The sequence below is a fragment of the Quercus suber genome, unplaced genomic scaffold, assembly GCF_002906115.3.
Source record: "Quercus suber isolate HL8 unplaced genomic scaffold, Cork oak 2.0 scaffold_45, whole genome shotgun sequence".
NCBI classification, from domain to species: domain Eukaryota; kingdom Viridiplantae; phylum Streptophyta; class Magnoliopsida; order Fagales; family Fagaceae; genus Quercus; species Quercus suber.
The window spans coordinates 1,648,920-1,669,349 of NW_027069510.1; the positions used below are offsets into that span (position 1 = coordinate 1,648,920).

A 20,430-nucleotide genomic window follows, 5' to 3' on the forward strand; every position below is an offset into this window, starting at 1 on the left:
TCAAGTTAGAAAGAAGCAAGATGGCTTTTAGAATATCTCCAAGAGGAGCAAGAGAGGATTGAAGCTGATTTTGGCTTCCAGATGCTATCATAACATTGCTTTGTTGAGTGGCTAGCCACTTATAGCAATTTGGTCGAGTATGACTAGCAGCTCCACAATGATGACAGAAATGCTGCTTCTTTTGTTTAGGCTTTTGAGAGTTAACCTTCTTAGCCCTAGGGTTTTTGGCATCTTTCTTATCTTGTTTAGAGGGTGCTCCTAAGATAGATTTACCCTTGTCTAAGTTCTCACTAGCTAATTCAATTTTGACATCAGTGTTCTTAATTTCAGTGTTATTAGTAAGAGAAACAAAAACAGTATTGCTAGTGGAAGCAGTATTAGAGAAAGAAAGACCATACCCCAAGCCAGTTCGATCTGAAGCAGATTTCTGATTTCCAAGCATCTCATCAAGTTTTGCACTTGAAGTCCTCTCCAATTGAGCTCTAACTTGAAATAGTTCAGCTTCAAGCTTCTTGGTCTTCTCAGCCAAAAAGTTATTCTCAAATCTCAGTGCTCCAATAGTTTGATTCACCTCATCAAACTTTATGGACAACTCTTCACGTTCAAGTTCCACATCACTGAGCTTCTTGGTGGCCAGCCTATATAATTTCTCATGCTTCTCAGAGAGCTTGTAAAGCTTCTCATAGGTTGAGTGGATATCATCTTGATCATCCATCTTCTCAAATTTGAACTCTACCAATTCTTCTTCTTCATCCACTTTTTCAATAATCCCCTCAGTAGGATTAACTGTGGCAGTGAAGGCATTTAAGATTCCATCATCCTTAGTGTCGGAATCATCTTCAGGCTCAGTGTCACTCAAGGTTGCAGCAAGTGCCTTACTCTTCCCAATGCTCTTGAGATATGTTGGGCATTCATGCTTCATGCGACCAAATCCATGACATCCGAAGCATTTTGGTCCTACAGGAACAGTGTACTGACCGCCATCCTTAGCATCCTTCTTCCATTTGTCTTGACTCTTGAACTGAGAAGAACTGGATTGTCTGCGGTCCTTGTCGAAATTCCTCCCATTGGCATTCTTCATGAACTTCTTAAACTGCCTTGTAATGTAGGACTTCATCTTGGAATCTTCATCATCGGAAGACTCATCTGTATCATTGCTCTTCGCCTTCAAGGCCATGCTCTTGCTTTTACCAGTTTTGCCAATCCTGGAGAGTCCTAGCTCATAGGTCTACAAGTTTCCAACCAGCTCAGTCAAAGGAATCTTGTCAATATCCTTTGATTCTTCTATTGCCGTAATCTTGGCATGGAATCTCTCAGGTAGAGATCTGAGCACTTTCCTTACAACCTTGGGTTCAAGGATGGTTTCCCCAAGATTGAAGACTGAGTTCACTATGTCCTTTAGCTTGGCATAGAACTTATCAAACGACTCATCCTCCTCCATCTTAATTTCTTCAAAGCTAGTAGTGAGCCTCTGAAGCTTTGAATCTTTGACAGCCTTTGTTCCTTCATAGGTTGTCTAGAGGATGATCCAAACCTCTTTAGGAATTTCAATTGAGGATATCTTCTTAAACTCCTCATTGGTGACTGCGCTAAATAGGGCATTTAATGCTCTGCTATTGAAGTTAGCCGCCTTGATCTTTGCATCATCCCAATCGGTCGGTTCTTCTTTTGGCTTAGTCCAGCCAATCTCTACAGCTTACCACACCTTCTCATCTAAAGACTACAAGAAAGCTCTCATGCGTACTTTCCAGTATACATAGTTAGTGCCATCAAATAAAGGAGGTATGATTAATGACTGTCCTCTATCCATTACAAACAGGGTTCAATGTATTAACACAGTAAAGATTAAACCTAATCAGAGTGTGCCTGCTCTGATACCACTTGATAGGCCACAATCTGAATAACCCATTGTGATTAATCCAAATTAATTAATTAGCCAAAGTTGTTAATTAATCAATTAATCATGCAATTGCGTGGAAGCACAAAGAAATCACGAAAAACTAAATATGCAGTGGAAATTAAATGACACGGTGATTTGTTTACGAATAGGGAAAAACTTCGCGGCAAAAACCCTACCGGGTGATTTTCAGGTCACCACTCCCGAAACTCTACTATTATCAAATCAAGCGGTTACAAGTAAAGGAATCCCAAGTACCTTACCAACCTACAGTTGAACCCTTACCCCAATACCCAATGGGACTTGATCTGTAACGACAGTTCCCACCTTTGATGCACGGCTCCTAAGTACGTGACTAACCAATGCGTGGATCCCAGTACGCGACTTCAGAATACCAACTTAAGGAAGAAAGGTTGGCTGCAAAGTTCTTCAGTTCATCCTACACGATGAAGATTAGGAAGATGCTTGGTCACAAAACCCTATGGTGCAAATACACAGCAACTTCTTGAAGGAAGATGAACTAGGTCAAGAACTTCGTCTTTTGATCACAATTTACTTGAACAGAGATTGCTCAATGAATTTGCAACTTGTGTCACACTTGATGGCTCTTAAACCAATCCTTTTATATGTTTAGGGTTTGGAGAAAAGAAGGCCCAAAAACATATTCACGGATCCCAAGAAAATCAGATCAGAAAATTTGAATTTTTAAATCTCGACAGATAGCAGGTGTCGAAGTAGCTATTGAGCAGGTGTCGAGCTTTAATGAAATTGCACTTCAGCTTGCTTTTTCTTGGACAGACTTGATGACTTCAACATTTGACCTTGAAACCTTGTTTCTTGAAGTATTAAAAACACCTAGAACTACCCAATTACAAGTAGAGTGCGTTTTGTTAAAGGATTAGCCAATTTACATAAATAAGTGACATATGTTCTTAACAAGTGAAAACACATATGTCCTAACAATCTCCCCCTTTGGCAATCTGTGACAAAACCACAACAAACAAATGAACATATGAGAGAAGTCATAAATCACTAAACTCATATTCACTTGTTGAATACAATAAAATATATCCTAACACAAACTCTTGAAAAACTTTTTGCAAGAAGAGAGTTTATGGCAAGACCTTGAAACCTTGTTTCTTGAAGTATTAAAAACACCTAGAACTACCCAATTACAAGTAGAGTGCATTTTGTCAAAAGATTAGCCAATTTACATAAATAAGTGACATATGTTCTTAACAGTGTGAAAACACAGTGAAGATATCTGCAAGTTGATCTTTAGAGGAGACTGAGATTAGCTTGAGAGTACCATGGACAAGATGAAAACGGATAAAATGACAATCGATCTCGATGTGTTTAGTCCATTCATGGAAGACATCATTGTTAGCAATATGAATAGCACTCTGGTTGTCACAATAAAGAGGAGTAGCAGAGGATGTAGACACACCTAAGTCTTTGAGAAGTCATCGTAGCTAAAGGAGCTCAGATATGGTATCAGCAAGGGCATGATATTCTGCTTCAGTACTGGAGTGGGCCACATGAGTTTGTTTCTTGCTTTGCCAAGAAATCAAAGAAGAACTAAGAAGAAAGTAATAAGCAGTGGTGGACCTACGATCAGTAGGGTCTCCTGCCCAATCAGCATCAGAAAATGCACAAAGAATAAGAGGAGACTGAGCAAAGTAGAAAAGACCATGAAAAAGAGTGCCTTTTAGGTATCGAAGGATGCGCAGAATAGCAGCATAGTGAGTCGATCATTGAGCAGACAGATACTGGCTCACCTGGTGAACAATATAGGAAATGTCTGGATGAGTGACAATGAGATAAACCAAGCTAGCAACCAATCGTCTATAAAGAGAGGGATTAGACAATGGTTTCCCCCCCTGAGGGAGTCAGATGCGCATTAAACTCAACTGGAGTGTCAACAATCTTGCTATTAGTGAGTCCAGCTCGAGACAAGAGTTCAGAGGTATACTTGGCTTGAGTAATATAAAGTCCATCTGTAGAATGAGTGATTTCAAGACCCAAGAAGTAGTTGAGATGTCCAAGATCTTTCATCTCAAACTGCTGACTAAGAAAAGCCTTGAGTTCTTGAATGTCACTGAGGCCATCACTAGTTATGATCATATCATCCACATATAAGAGAAGTAAAATAGTGCCTTTGTCAGTGCGATGAAGAAATAAGGCAGAATCATAGTGACTGGCTATGTAATCCAAGTGAGAGATGGTAGAGCTGAATTTGGCAAACCAAACTCATGGAGCTTGTTTAAGGCCATAAAATGTACATTGAAGGTGACAAACCTTGTTTGAGTCAACAGAGAGACCAGGAGGAGGTTGCATATACACTTATTCACTTAAATCCCCATTAAGGAATGCATTTTTGACATCCATCTGAAAAAGGTCCCATTTACTGGCAGCAGCAACAGCTAAGAGGGCACGAACAGATGAGATACGAGCAACCGAAGCAAAGGTCTCTTCATAATCAATCCCATACTCTTGTGTAAAACCTTTTGCAACAAGACGAGCTTTGTAGCGCTCAATGGACCCATTAGAGCGAGTCTTAATCTTGTAGATGCACTTACAACCAACCACAGATTTCCCAGGAGAAAGTGTCACCAAATCCTAAGTATGATTTTGAGATAATGCATCAAGTTCCTCTTTCATTGTAATCTGCCATAAAGGGTCAGTGGAAGCCTCATGATAGGTGTGAGGCTCATGTAGTGTAGCAAGAGCAGTGTAACAATAATAGACAAGTAAATGTGCAGGAATAGATTTTATCCGAGTTGAGTGACGAGGTGGAATGTCTTATGCAAGATCTTCAGGCGGAGCAGGAGCAGGAGACCCAAGCTCAGGATTGAGGTTGGGTAGCTCGTCTTCAACCTGTTCATCTTCCACCTATTCATTAAAGGGTGAACTAGGAAATGGATCAGTGATATCTGGTGGTTGGACAGAGAAGTCTACAGCAACAAAATTAGGAGCAACTACAAGAGGATCAGGAGCAGCTACAGAAGGAATATGTGCCTCATTTGGAAAAAGATCTAAGACAGAGGAGGAAGACAAGGAAGCACTAAAATGAGAGAGCTAGACAAAGAGGCGATGTTCCCAAAAGACAACATTACGGGAGATAGGAAGACAATGAGAGACAGGATCATAACACCTATACCCCTTTTGAGTTTCGCCATAGCTAAGAAAACAACAAAGTCTTTAACGAGGCTCAAGTTTGTTATGCTCATGTGGCTGAAGAAGAACAAAACAAGCAGAACCGAAGGAGCGAAGGTGGTGATAATCTGGAGGTAACCTAAAAAGGAGCTCATATGGAGTTTGATTTTGGATAACAGGACTCGAAATGCAATTAATAGTATGAACAATATGAAAAGCAGCTTCACCCCAAAAAGGAACAAGAACTTCAGCAGAGAGAAGGAGAGCACGAATAGTGTCAAGAATATGACGAAATTTTCGTTTGGCTTTACCATTTTGCTGAGAGGTACCTGGATAAGTTAGTTGATGAATAGTGTCATAGGAATATAAAATAGCTTGGAAAGCATATTGAGTGTATTCAAGAGCATTATACTTTCAATAATTCAGAACGATGTTTCATATTAAAAATCCAACTATAGCGAGAGTAATCATCAACAAAGACAACAAAATATCTAGACCTACCAATACTAGAGACAGAGGAAGGCCCCCAAACATCAGAATGAATAAGATCAAAGATATCAGTGGATATAGATTCACTAGTATTGAAAGGCAAAGCTGGTTGTTTTCCTAACTGACATGAAACACAATCAAAATTTTCTATAGACATTGAACCTAACAAACCTCTAGAAGCCAATTGTTGTTCCCGAGAGGAAGATGCGTGACCAAGTCAAACATGCCAAACTGCAAGGGAAGGAGTGGAAGAAACTGCAGTAGCTGTAGCAACAGATTCATGAGCCACAAGTGGAAGACGAAGGTTGTCCACGAGAAACATACGCCCAACTCTGGGACCGATCCCAAGCTCCTGTTTTGTCCTAGGATCCTGTACAATGCACCCGGAATAATTAAAGGTAATGCGATAACCCAACTCAGCTAATTGTCCCACAGAAAATAAATTATAAGAAAGGTTAGGAACATTAAAGACTTCAAGAACTGAGAGGTTAGAGGTTGAAACTGAACCTATATTATGACCAAACATTGTGGAATTATTTGTTGTGCGAATATTAAAAGGGTGTGGTGCAAGTTTAAGGTCAGAAAATAAGGATGAGTGAGGTGTCATGTGATTGCAACAAGCAGAATCCATAAGCCAAGAGGTAGGAGACATACCGGATAAAACTGAGAGAGAAAAGGAATAAGATGCATTACCAACCATACGTATGACATTGGCGATGATATTTATAAGGTCATCTCTGGAAGTGGAGAAAGTGGATCCAGAAGACTTAGACTATGTAGAGACAGGAGCCATTAGTGGGACACTCTCAGTGTTAGCAACAGTAATAGCAGAAATTGAAACAACTGATTTGTTGCGATGATAGCAAGTCTCAATATTGTGGCCGAAATGTTTGCAAAATTTGCAAAAAACGTTTGATGGATTGGCCGCAACGATTGTTGCAATAAGAAGAAGACTTGTCCTTATTCTTCATTTAGAAGCAAAATATGCAAAAACAGACCGCAAAAATGAAATCTACGCGAAAAACTAGGTAAGGAGAACCTGAACTGCAAAAGTCAACTATGGTAAAAAAAAGTCAACAGTCAACACTGGTCAAAGTCAACGGCCAACGCTCTCAAGTCAACAGATGACGTCAGTTGACGTGGTGGGTGACGTCAGCATATGTGGACGATGATGTCAGCAAATGACATCACCTAGGGCTGACGTCAGCAAGTGCAGAACTGGCGCATGTAAGCGCGTGGCGGCACGTGAATTGGTCTGACGGTGCGTGGCGACATGTGAATAGGTTTGACGGTGCGTGTAGTGCGTGATCTTGTCCGCAGAATCTTTTGGAGGCGTGTGTGGGCACATGTAAGCTCCAATGAAACCGAGGTTTCCACGATTAAGTAGATCGGGGTGAGACGATCACTGTGGTACCTGAAAAATTCTTTTCGGAGTAAGACGAACAGCGAAAATGATAAGTGTAGTGGTCTTGTGTGGTGGGGGACTTCTCAACGACGGCGGCTGCAGGACCGGAACCTAAGGATGGCGGCTAAAAGGCGTCGGAGGTTCTACAGCAAAAGACTGCAATAGCGGTTGTGACAGCAGAAACGATGTTGAGAATAGTGACACTAATAAAAACAAGACTGCGAAGAAAAGGTTAGAGCAATCTAATACCATGTTAGAAATACTGAATGTAATAGTATTGTATTTCTTGATAAAAGAATGTACATAAGTGTCTTTATATAGGAGACATATGTGTGCAGTACAAGTAAATATGTGTGCTATACAAGTAACCTAACTACGCCTAAAGCCCACAACACTATATACGTTAAACACACACACACACATGTTCCTAGCACATCACGTTTTATTCCCAAAAGGGAGAACAATGATGGATTATTTGTTGTTTTGTAACTTTATTAACATTATTTATGTTATTACTATTATTCCTATTTACTAATATTAATGGTGATTGTATTTAAGTATATATTAATATTTGTAATTTTTATTTTTGAGACTTTGCTTAATGGATATCAATTTTAAAATATGTCAATTCTAATATTTCTCAATTTTTATATGCCCAATTTATTTATATTTTTTTAAAATAGTATTTTGTGAACTAAAATAGTTCACCAAAAGACTATTTTAATATGTTGTATTTCAATACAATCTTGAAGAATCCGAATTCAGCCTTTATGAGAAAGAGAAAAAAATTGAGTCATTGCATTTTGTTAATTTGGACCTTTATAAAGATTGAAAAAGAATATGTTAGGAAATTTTTTTTTTTGGGGGTTAATATTGAGATTTGTGTTAGAATAATAACATTTACCACATGTTTTTTTTTGTAGGACATAACATTTTATTGCACAACCTATATTTAAAAGATCAATGCTGATGGATATGAGTCTCCTAAAATTGAAAAAAATATGAACCAAAACTATGGTGTGACATGTATAAAAGCATGTGAATTTCCAAATATTAGGCCAATAATTCTATATATTTACTCTTGGTTAACTTTGAATATATATAAATACTTATTGATATAAATGGAAAAATAATATTTCAGACACATGCTGGACACTCAAGTTGGAGACACAACAGAACTTGCAAATATTCAAGTCTAAATAAGCATACAAATATGCCAAAGAATCAAATGCAAGGCATAAAAACAGAGGGAGCAAGAGAGAGAAAAAAAAGTGGTTGCTACACAACTCTCCAATATGGAAGAAGAGGTAAAAATGATAGAATATGCTATTTGTTTAATTAAATTAACTCTATTACGTTACACTTAAAAAAATTAAAAATAGAAAAAAAAAAAAAAAAAAAAACAATGTCTATAAAGATGAAACGCTGATACGTTTCTCAATATTGTTTTGAATAAATAATTTTTATGTTATATATATATATATATATATAAGTAATCATAATGATGTGATTTAATCTCAAATTTTAATATTTCACCTCAAATTCTATTACCAAATGTTTCAAGTAATTTAAAATAAATTAAATATTTATTTTGATTATATATCATAATTTTATGTTTTAATATGCAAAATTTATATACTACACACAATGTATGCACAAAGTGACTCAGTATATGTACTTATACATGTTGCAAAATTAATTAATTTCTTTTTATTGTGTGACTCACAAATTATTAATATAGTTTCAACATATATAAATTTTAATTAAGCCGTGCATCATACGGGTATAATACTAGTATTTAAAAAAAGTTAGGATATGAACGTATAGAATGAATAAAAGTGGTGCACTATCCATCTTCCACATATAAAGTAAAGGCTGAAGCTGCATTGGTACTGCATCACTTATCACTAAAGAAACAAAAAGAAGAAAGTAAAGAAACAAACACTAAACAAGTAGCAAGCAAACAGATCTGAAAAACCTCAAACTTGAACGGCCCGTTTGGATTGAAGGGAGAGGGAGGGAGGGAGGGAGTAAAGTAGAGTTGGCTAAAAATAGGCTAATTTGGGCCAGCTCTACTCTACTCTACTCCCCCTTCCTCCCCCTCAATCCATAAATACCAAAAGAGAATCCAAATGGCTATGGAGAGAGTCCAACGCGAGAGAGTAACAGCAAATACAAGAAAGATTTTTTTTTTTTTAAAAGTAATTTTTTCTAGCAATGTGTAGTTGTGTGCCAAAAAATAAAAAATAAAAAGAGGTTTGAGCCTTTATATTTTTGGAATTTTTAATGTTTTATTTTGTTTTGTTGAGAGAGAGAGATAGAGAGATTTGAGTTTCTAGTCACAAAAGATTTTTTTTTTAATAAATATTTCAGGTATAATTTATTGCTCTACATTGCATTGGGGCTTTTTTTTTTTTTTTTTTTTCTTTTTTTCACTCTTTTTTTCCCCCTAATTTTTTGGTCATGATTTTGGGTTTTATTTATTTATTTTACATAATTAATTTTTTAAAAAAAAACCTAATTAATTAAAATTTGGAGGCCTTCCTTAAGTTAGGGCCTTACGAGGTGTATAACTCGTCTAAGGCAAGAATCGGCCTTGCTATTTACACGAAAATTAATGGGTATCTTATTTTGATAAAGAGTAATCATCACAGGATGAACACCATAAATTGAAATCTATTCTACCTTTCAAAACACCACTAAACCAATGTGAATGCTATGGAAATAAGAAATGGTCCATGGGCTTACCTACCACCTATACGAGGAAAGCTCTTTAGAGCATTAGTAGTTGTGATACTAAAAAGCATGCTGCAATGGTTGAGAGAGCCAAAAAATTTGGCTATTGAGCTCAGTGCACAGCCAAAGATGGTTGTGCACTATAGCTAAGATGGTAAAAAAAAAAAACAATTTCTTATTAAAAATTATATTATTTTATTGTGATGGTGGTGGTGGTGGTTGTTGTTTGTTATAATAGATATATTATTTTATTGTGTTGAATTGTGGTGCCAAATTGCTAAATTTTTGACACCCCAATGCTGATGCTCTCAATGAACTTTATATACGACATGGTTGCCCTCAACAAATATCAGTAAAAGTCCAAGTTATTTCTTTTACTTTGAGAATCATGTCCATGGTATTTTTTTTTATCTTTTTGCTCAAACAAGAAACATGTCCACATTGCCATTTGGTGTCCTCTTTTAAACACTACTATTGAACCCTGCCTTGCCCGGGATACGTTTTGATAATAATAATAAAAAAAAGATTAAGAGCCATGTAACTTTCCTATCCAAAAGAAAAAAGAGAGAGAGAAAGCATTGTAACACAATAAAATTGTTTTAATTACATTAAACACTTGTATTCAAAGTTCAAACCCCCTTACTTGTTGTAAATGTAAAATTAAAGAGAATGATGGTCTCGAAAGTAGATGAGGATTACTATAGCTCATTGCCGCCACTACTACCACCACCACAGCACAAGCATCCCCTCTTTTTGTCCATAATCTGCATGGAACTCGCCACCGCCTCTTTCTCTCTCTCTCTCTCTCTCTCTCTCTCTCTCTCTCTCTCTCTCTCTCTCTCTCTCTCTCTCTCTCTCTCTCTCTCTCTCACCACCATGGCTAACGTTAGTGGCTTCTATCTCTTCCCATTTCCTTGAATAAACCCTCAATTCTCACAATCAAACTTAAATCTAACCCTTTATCACTTATTTTTGATTCTCTCCAAACACAAGGCTCCTGCTCTCATCTCTCACATGGGTTTCCTAAATCTATGATGGAGGAGATTTTTAGGTGCTACGGAGGACTTGGTTGTCAAAGATTGGTGGTGCGAATGGGTGTTTGACTAAAAGAAATTGTAATAAAATTAAAAAGAAAAAAATAAAGATAGGAACAAAATTGGTAAAGAAAAGAAAATTATTTTTTAGAAAGCTTATGTAGAGTTTTCTTACCATCTAAGTATTGATGTAGCCACTAAAATTTTGTCACGTCAACATTTTATTTAATATTTAAATATTAAATATGCCAATAATGCAAACTGTTTGCCACGTAGATATTTTTCGTTAGTGAGTTAACGGTATGGACCAAATTAATTGTAAGTTGAAAATAACATGAACCAAATTGACTGCAACCAAAATGTAGGGACTAAATGGACTGTAATTCTAAAATGTAAAGACCAAAATGATGTTTTTGTTAATTTTAGATTACGTGGCAGATGTGATAGAGGAAAATACCAAAAAGGGCCCTCACAGACTTGAAGAGCACCCATGCACCTAGGAGTATCTTAGTAATTTCATGAAAAAAAAAAAAAACGTGTGGGCAGCAGAATATAGAGCAAGAAACCTCTACAATTGACGACAAAAAGACTAAAAAGGACCCCACTTTTTTGTAGCTCACACATGAAGTTAGGAGTAATACAGTAAATTCAATCAAACATTTGGGCAGTAGAATATTAAAGTAAGAACCTCTTGAATTGATGAGGAAAAGACCAAAAAAGACTCCAACTTTTTTTTTAGCTCACACATATATAAGGGGTGACACAGTAATTTCAGCCCTATAAAATAGCAGCTGCCGTTTAAGTCATGCTTGTATCGTTTTGTCAAGGACAAAGAACCGTCAGCCGCCTTTTTTTTCTTTCTTTTTTTAATATATAGATAATAGAAATAATTGAATATGTGGGACATACAATAATGACTTTTACTTACCAACTGCACACTCCAGCTAGTGTGCAGTCACATTATTACTTTTTTTTAGATAAACAGTCACATTATTACTCATTGTATGCGTGCGTACCGAATAATATTATATTACTTTTATATGTTACGAGTTAGATATCTGTGTAACAAAAATAAATAAATAAATAGAAACGTTTTTTTTTTTTTATTAAAATGGGAAAAAAGAAGAAATCTGTGTAACAAATATTGCTTAAGAAGACAAAGAAGACTCAGCTCCTCAATACCCACCCACTCTCTCTCTCTCTCTCTCTCTCTCTCTCTCTCTCTAAGATTAAAATGTAATACATTATTATTATATTTATTATTTTTTGTATTTATAAACTTATCTCTCTCTCTCTCTCTCTCTCTCTCTCTCTCTCTCATTTGTTCAACAATGGGGTGTGAATGTGTGATATAAAGCGGCGGTATGTTGGGGAAATGGGGAACCGGTGAAGCTGGAAGAGATACAAATAGAGCCACCAAAATCATCTGAAGTTCGCGTCAAGATCCTATATGCTAGTGTGTGTCACACAGACCTCTTATACACCAAAGGGTTCCCAATTGTTAGTATTCATTTCCTTCCCAATTGTTCTTGTTGTATATATTATTTATGAAAATTTATGAAAAATGCTAACGAGTGTTTTTAAAACACTGATTAATAATTTATTTAAAAAAAAAATTTATGAAAAATGAAAAAAAAAATAATTAATATTTTAACAGTTTTTTTTATTTTCCATAAAAATAATATCAAAACTTTCCTAAAATAGATTATTAACCAGTGCCTCAGGACACTTGTTAATATTTCCCATCATTTATTCTCAACTTGTATTCTTTGGGCTAAAAGGTTTGCTATTATTTGTTGATCTACAGCCTCTTTTNTCACACACACACACACAAAGAGCTCTGAACTCAGAATTGTATTGGATAGTTTGGATTGCTTGGGCAATGTCAAAGAGGGACTCACAAATCATTACATGCAAAGGTATGCCTGTACTTAATTAGCTTTTACATGAGAGTTGCAATTTTAGAAAATAAACATCGATTCATTTCCTATTTATATTTATGGCTTAGTAAAAACGTCTGATATCAGAAGATGCAGTACCCAACGTTTCAGTCATTTAGCCAACAAGGGAAACCACCCCTCCTGGCCCAACCAAAAAAAAAAAAAAGTAATTAATATTTTGACAGTTTTTTTTATTTTTTATAAAAATAATATCAAAACTTTCTTAAAATAGATTATTAACCAATGCCTCAGGACACTTGTTAATATTTCCCATCATTTATTCCTAACTTGTATTCTTTGGGCTAAAAGGTTTGCTATTATTTGTTGATCTACAGCCTCTTTTCCCTCGAGTTCTAGGACACGAAGGTGTTGGGTAAGCTCTCAATTAATGAACTTTCAGACCAATAACAACACTTTATATATGAGTGATGTTAAAAGATTAATATAAATGGTACCATATATATAATAATCTTTTACATAGTGATGTGTTAGATTTTGAATGCAAAATGAAAAGTGAAAAAAATTCATTTATAATGCAGTGTGCTAGAGAGTGTGGGCGAGGAAGTAACAGATCTAAAAGAAGGAGATCTTGTGATTCCAACATATATCGGGGAGTGCTATGAATGTGAGAATTGTAAGTCAGAAAAGACCAACTTATGCCTCAAATACCCTGTACCTTTAAGTGGTCTAATGCCTGATGAAACTTCAAGAATGTCTGTTAGAGGCCAGAAATTGTACCACGCTTTTACTTGCTCAACATGGTCCGAGTACATGGTTGTTGACGCTAATTATGTTGTCAAGCTTGATCCAACTATATCTCTTCCACATGCTAGCTTCCTCTCATGTGGATTTTCTACTGGATTTGGAGCTGCATGGAAGGATGCTAAGGTTGAAAGAGGATCAACTGTGGCTGTTCTTGGTCTTGGTGCTGTTGGCTTAGGGGTATGTATGTGTTTTCTTTCTCAACAAGTTTAGAGTGATGTTAGGGTTATATTGGCATGGCATAACTCACAACTCATAAACAGTAAATAATTCAACATTGAAACTCACTGACATATTAGTTTGTAAATTTTATACACTAACATCTATAGTTTTTAACATTTTTTTATTATATATTTGTCGTAATTTCCTAATTGTTAATTGTCGGTGTGCTATTTTAATAATTATGTCTGGCTGAGTTTTTAATACCTACCCCACTAGAACATGGCAAAAGTATGAAAACAAAACATCACAGACATGCACAGAAGGTTGAAAGCACTCAGCCACTATTAAATTAATAGATAAAGACAGCCACTAATTAAATGGTCTAAGTGGTGTGTGTGTATATATACATATATCCACTCTCATTAGGTACAGCTAGGGTTCCAATTTGGTACTTCAAATAATCAAAGTGAATGTGAAAGCACTAATTAAAAAGGAAAGATTGATCAGGAACTTCACGTTAAAGTGGATCCACAAATGATAAGTGAAAAAATAATGATTCACATTTCATTCTCAGTTCATCCAATCACTTCGACCCATAACAACACAAAAAAACAAAACGTTCAGTGTCCAATTGTCCATCAAAATATCTTTAATAATTAATGAAAATTTGATAGATAAAAACCCATTATCAATCACATTCACATGGTTGAAGAATTCAGATGTATAATACCTAACCTAATTGGTCATAGAAAAGCAAAATTTGTACTGAAATTTTTTGTTGTCGTATTACATTTGATATGACAAATCTATAGAGGTACATGAAGAGTGCATGACATAAGCTTACTCTATAACTCAAGTCCTAAAGGCCAGAGGGACATGATTATATCGGATAATTAGTCTTAAGTTCAAAGCAAATAATTCAAATTAGAGAGGGAAAAAAAAAAAAAAAAAAAATGATCATATATATAACATCGTCTGATTTATTGTAGTACAAAATACTAGAGATATGGCTTTATCATGTGCTTTTCTGACATAAAATATGTCTCATATATAGTTTTCAGAATCAATTTCCAACTTTGTAACGTATATGAGGAGTAGACTTGTGTATGAGACTCTTTTATTTTATTTTATTTTTAATATAAACCATAACTTGATTCGATCTTGATGAGATTGTTTAACTAGTTCATTGGACTCTCTCTCTCTCTCTATCTGCTTCCCTTTTTTTTTTTTTCTTTTTAAAATATTTTTAAGGCTATACCTTGTTGAAGTTTTTTTTAATGCAGTTCAGATAACCTACTAAAGAGAGAGAGAGAGGGAAAAAAAAAAACTCTCATTTTATTTTCCTTTTAATATCCCAAAGGTGGATCAAGGAAGTTTGAAATTATGTCCTTGTAAATTGCAGGCCATACAAGGGGCGAGAGTGCAAGGAGCAGCAAAGATAATTGGCATTGACATAAATGAGAAGAAAAAAACAAAGGGAACAGCTTTTGGAATGACTGATTTTATAAACCCTAATGATTATGATAAATCTATTTTCGAGCTAATCAAAGAGTTAACAGGTGGATTGGGCGTGGATTATTGTTTTGAGTGCACTGGAGTTACTCCCTTGATCAATGAAGCCCTCCAAGCCACAAAAATGGTACGTCTCTAAATTCAACATGCATGTTTTTTATATTTTCATATAACAATGTTATAGCGTTCCAACACAAAACACCTAACCAACGCAATCATTCTTTATGTCCACAGAATTGCATTAAAATTGTAATACTTTTATATTGGATCAGAATATAATCCAGATCAAACACAAACACAAACACGACTCCACATAACTTAACACCTTATATATATATATATATATATTTCATTAGAAAAACACACACACACAATATACATTAATTACGGACTCTTTTTTTTTTTTTTAATATATTTATCGGTTGTGCATGATGGTCAGGGAAAAGGACAAACAATAGTAATTGGGGCAGGAAATGATCATACTGTCCAGGTCAATTTACTTTCCCTCTTGTTTGGTGGAACTTTGAAGGGTTGCATTTTTGGAGGGCTCAAATCCAAAACTGACCTTCCTATTATAATAGACAAATGCAAAAATAAGGTGAATTTTAATTACAATGTTCAATTTGTTCACAGTTTGTTTATTAAAAATTTGATTTTTTTGAACAATTCAATGACCAAAAAAAAAAAATCTTTTATTAGTTGAGCTAATTAAAACTTACGATTAATTGTCATATTAGTTTATTCAACAAGAATAATGGTCATATTAGTTTGTATATTTTTCGTTGTAAAATTAGTAATATCTATATCTTAGTGTGTTCTACTACTTTTTATTTCCTTTCACATGTTTATTTATTTTCCTCTCCTTGGATAGGGATAACCCTGATTATGCTTTCATATTCAGATAGAAAACTCGAAAATTTCCAATTATATTGCGTAAAATTTGTTTTATAGTAATAAAAAATTACTAATTACGTCAAATTTTGGGAGCTTTGAAACGCTGATTTACTCTTTTTTCACAGGAAATCCAGCTAGATGAACTTTTGACTCATGAAGTTTTAGTGAAAGATATAGATAAAGCATTTGAGAAATTGAAGCAGCCTGATTGTGTGAAGGTTCTTATCAAGTTTTGATTGATCCTACTAGTGATAACAAGATGCATGTTGCTTAATAAAGATTTTTTTTTTTTTTAATAAGTAATAAAACATTTGAGACGATGGGAACATGCATCTATATATTGTTTTTGGAGTTTCAAATTCCTTCTAAAAATTTTCCTCTTATTCCTTGTATAAGCACTATAATAAAGGACAGATAAGTAACATTTTCTTTTCTTTTTTCTGTTTTTAATTGTTGGCACCACACAAATTACAAAAGCATATGAAGTCCGTGGTTATGTTCTTGGGAAACTCAGGATTACAAAGAAATAATTAAAGAGAAAAAATGAACCAAAAGGAAATAAAATTATGATGATTGGGAAAGTCACTTTCAAATATACTATTTCCATTATCATGCTGGTCTCACATATAGATATAGTATTCTTACAGATGTGTCTTATAAGTGTGGATATGTTAAACAAGTCTAGCTACCGCAGTAGGTAGTGGCATACCCAAAAACCTTACATAAAGAACAAATGGTCGGCCTACAATCATAATCTTTTTTATCCATCCATAATACTTTATAGAAAAATATCCAGAACATTTCTTTTTGAGAATTTGAGTCCTCAAACTGAATTTTCTTCTAGCTTGAAAATTGTAATATATTTTTCTGCTTTCTTGAAAATTTACCCTACAAAAAAGTCCTCTCTTCTAGACTCCAAGACTTTCTCCTTGCCCTACTGCAACTGCTGCATATATATATATATATATATATATATTTATTTATTTATTTATTTATTGTCTCTATCTCCAGCCATGGAATTTTTTTTTTTTTTTTTTTTTTTTTGAGAATTCAATAATTTTATATAACAAAAAGACAGTAAGCCTACACACTCTCATAAAAAGGAGCAAACTCATCTGATAGACTTTACAACTTGCAAACCAGAGAACAACAAAAAACGAACTAGCACTCCTATTACAGACTGACTAAAGCAACTGGTTAATCTATAGAAAGCACTAGAAAACATGATTGGCCACAAGAGCTATTAGTATATCAAAGAAGTATGCTCTGGTAACAAGGTGCAAGCAGCCCTATGTAAAGGACATATCTCATGTAATTGGCTAATTTTTTGATAATATGCATTTTACTTATAGTTGGATATATCAATGATGAATTTAGTACTTTAAGAAACAAAAGTTCAAGTCAAGTGTTAAAGTCATGAATATTGGACCAAGAAACAAATGAAGAAAAACTATTCATTAAATCTCAACAGATATCTCGATAGAAAAAGTATCTATCGAGATTTAAGAATGAGACTCGACAGAAGCTGAATCTGTCGAGATCAACGAAATCAGAATTTTCAAATCTGATTTTTGGTCCTAACTGACACGTTTGTGTAGGGTTTTTTTCTCACAACCCTAAATATATATAAGTTTTATTTTAAAGGTCATTATACATGAGAAAACATATGCAAAAAGTGACATAGTGCCTTATTCTTTCTGCAATAAGTTACTACGTCTTTTGCACCTAAGGATTTTGCAACCAAGTACTTCTTAATCTTCATTGTTGATAAAGTGAAGAACTTTGTAGCCAACATCTTCAAGTTGCTGGAGTTAGTCACATACTGGAATCCGTGCAAAATGGTGACATTCGTATATTGAAAAGTTTAGAGATTCTGAAGCAGTAAAAGGTTTTTGTTGTAAGTTCATTTACGGGAATTGTAGAGTCTAGGAACAAAAGTTTTGTACTAGATCTGAAACTTCTCTTTACTATAATAAATTGCTTTTCGGGAAGGTTTCTCTCCTGATTTTTTACTGTGAAACTAGTTTGTTTCATTGGTTTTTTTTTGTCATCATATCTTATCTTATTTACTATTTCATTGCACATGATATTGATGTTTGTTTGTTTTAACAAGAATTATTCATAATAAATCTAATAAACAACTTGAAAACTTGTTAATTCTATTAACCATGGTCTAAATTTTCCAACACCCTATGTAGAGCTTAGAACTTTGTGAAGCATGGTATTTCTAGCCATAACAACATGCCCCATTTTAGCTCTAATATCTCATTTAATCTCTGTATAATTTGTTTCTCTGTCAAAACAACTTCTTTGTGACATCTACTATTCCTTTGCAACCATATGTGATAGATTGGTGGCCCAGCAAACTAGTTTGTGGAAGGTAGCTCTAAAACCTTTGCCCTTTAGGTTAGTCACTCCCCATTAGACTATTTCATTGCAAAAAAAATAGGAACATCAGTTACTAGGCAAAGCCCTATAACATGCTTTCAAATTCTCTTATTAAAGAAGCACTCAAAATACAAATATTCCCTACTAACTATTTTATTTCTACAGAATGCACAATAAATATCTCCAGAGAAACCCTATTGCTCGAGGAAACCATACTAATTTCCACAATACCACTTCCATCTCTTTATGTCTTAACTGATTCCAAGTAGCAGCACAAATGAACTTGCCATTTGGAGTTGTCCAGAAAGGTTTTCTTTAATATAATTAAAATAAAAAATAATATAGAAAGTAAAAGTAAAGAATAAAAATAATTTTTTAAATTGCATAACAAATGCACGTCATGTAGCTCTAAGTATTTATCAAAAACCAAAAATTACAAAGATTATAAAATAGTTTGAAATAAAAAATAAACATAAAAAAAATTGCTAAAACTTTTGATAATTGAGTATTAATTGAAATAGTATTTCAATGTTTTTGAAAATTTAGTAATATTAAATTTCTAGTAAATGTTTTGAATTTGGAAATCACTACAACAAAATGTATTTTCACTAACGAAAAAATTCGTCACTAAAAGTCCCGCTTTTCGTCACTAAGGACCTTTAGTGACAAAATTGGACTTTTAGTGATAAAATTCATTTCGTCACTGTAGCCCTGTCAATAAAAGTCCTGGTGACGAAAAATTTCGTCACTAAAAGTTTGATTTGATTTTTTTTCTTTTTTTTAAACTTTTAGTGATGAAAACATTTCGTCACTAAATGTTTCCTCACTAAAAACACTATTCAGTAACGAAAATATTTCGTCACTAAAAACACTTTAGTTTACTAAATCATATTTAGTAACGAATAATTTCGTCACTAAAACTATGTTCGGGTACATATAGTGACGAAAAAATTCGTCACTAAAACTATTTTTAAGAAAATCCAGGCACATATAGTGACGAAAATTTTCATCACTAAAACCATTTCTTACAAAAATTTTCTATATTTAGTGACGAATTTTTTCGTCATTAAAACAATTTTTTGTTGCTATATTTGTGACGAAAAAATTTGTCACTAAAACTTTTTTTATGTTTTTATTTTTTTTCATGGCTTTGATATTAACCTGTAACCTGTCATTACATTATTAAAATCTCACATTTGAATAACACATTTATTTCAACAACACATTTATAAAAAAAGATCCATACATTCCACAAGTAAAAAATAAAACAAGTATCCTATTCAAACTCTTTCCATACAATAATTGTTTGTAATACATACAATAACTCTACCTAAACCCTATTTTAGAACTAACGGAAGATGTCCTCATATGTCTTCAAGTAATGCCAAAAGTAAATCCCCTAAAAGCCACCAACAAAAAATTTGCACAAATATAAAAACAATACTTCGTTAAAATCGTAAAGTAAAAACATTAATTATGTTATAAGAAACATTTCTAACAATGCATTAAGAGTAACCACACTAATAAATTAAAATCACAACCGCACAGTATGAGGAGATTATCGATAGCAATTCACACAGTGAATACACGAACACGGAATATTACCACTCAAGTCCACAACAGCTCTTGCAAAATTAATAAATGCATTGACCCCTTCAATATATGGGTGACTTAATCTGCCATCGGGTGTCTTACCCATTGTCATCCAACTTTTATCTATGTTTGACTACAATTACAAGATGAATGCTACTTTAGTAAAATAAGGACAACTTATGCATAATGTATTCTAACATCTAAGTCTATAAAATACTTAGATAAAGTTCTATCCCATTCATGAATATACAAGTCTATATTAATACTTAAAAAAATATACATTGCACACTCAAACACTCCCAATATTAGTTTAAATTACCTTATAACACCATGCAAGCCACCCGCTTGCTCCAACACAACAACCCACCACAAAACCAATCACAAACATCATAACTATAATGCTTACAAGTATTGAAATCAAATAAAATACTATTCACACATCTAATTAACAAGGTTCATTTG

The 20,430-nt window shown here is 34.1% G+C and overlaps 1 protein-coding gene across 1 annotated transcript; it reads left to right on the forward strand.

Moving 5' to 3' along the window:
• The first annotated feature begins 6,246 nt into the window (after positions 1–6,246).
• Positions 6,247–16,421, forward strand: LOC112016171 (8-hydroxygeraniol oxidoreductase). Its single transcript, XM_065771503.1, has 7 exons — positions 6,247–6,363; positions 12,071–12,217; positions 12,993–13,030; positions 13,197–13,599; positions 14,984–15,220; positions 15,533–15,691; positions 16,113–16,421. The coding sequence occupies exons 1-7, from the start codon at positions 6,247–6,249 to the stop codon at positions 16,221–16,223; spliced, it is 1,212 nt and encodes a 403-aa protein (XP_065627575.1). The 3' UTR covers positions 16,224–16,421.
• The last annotated feature ends 4,009 nt before the right edge of the window (positions 16,422–20,430 follow it).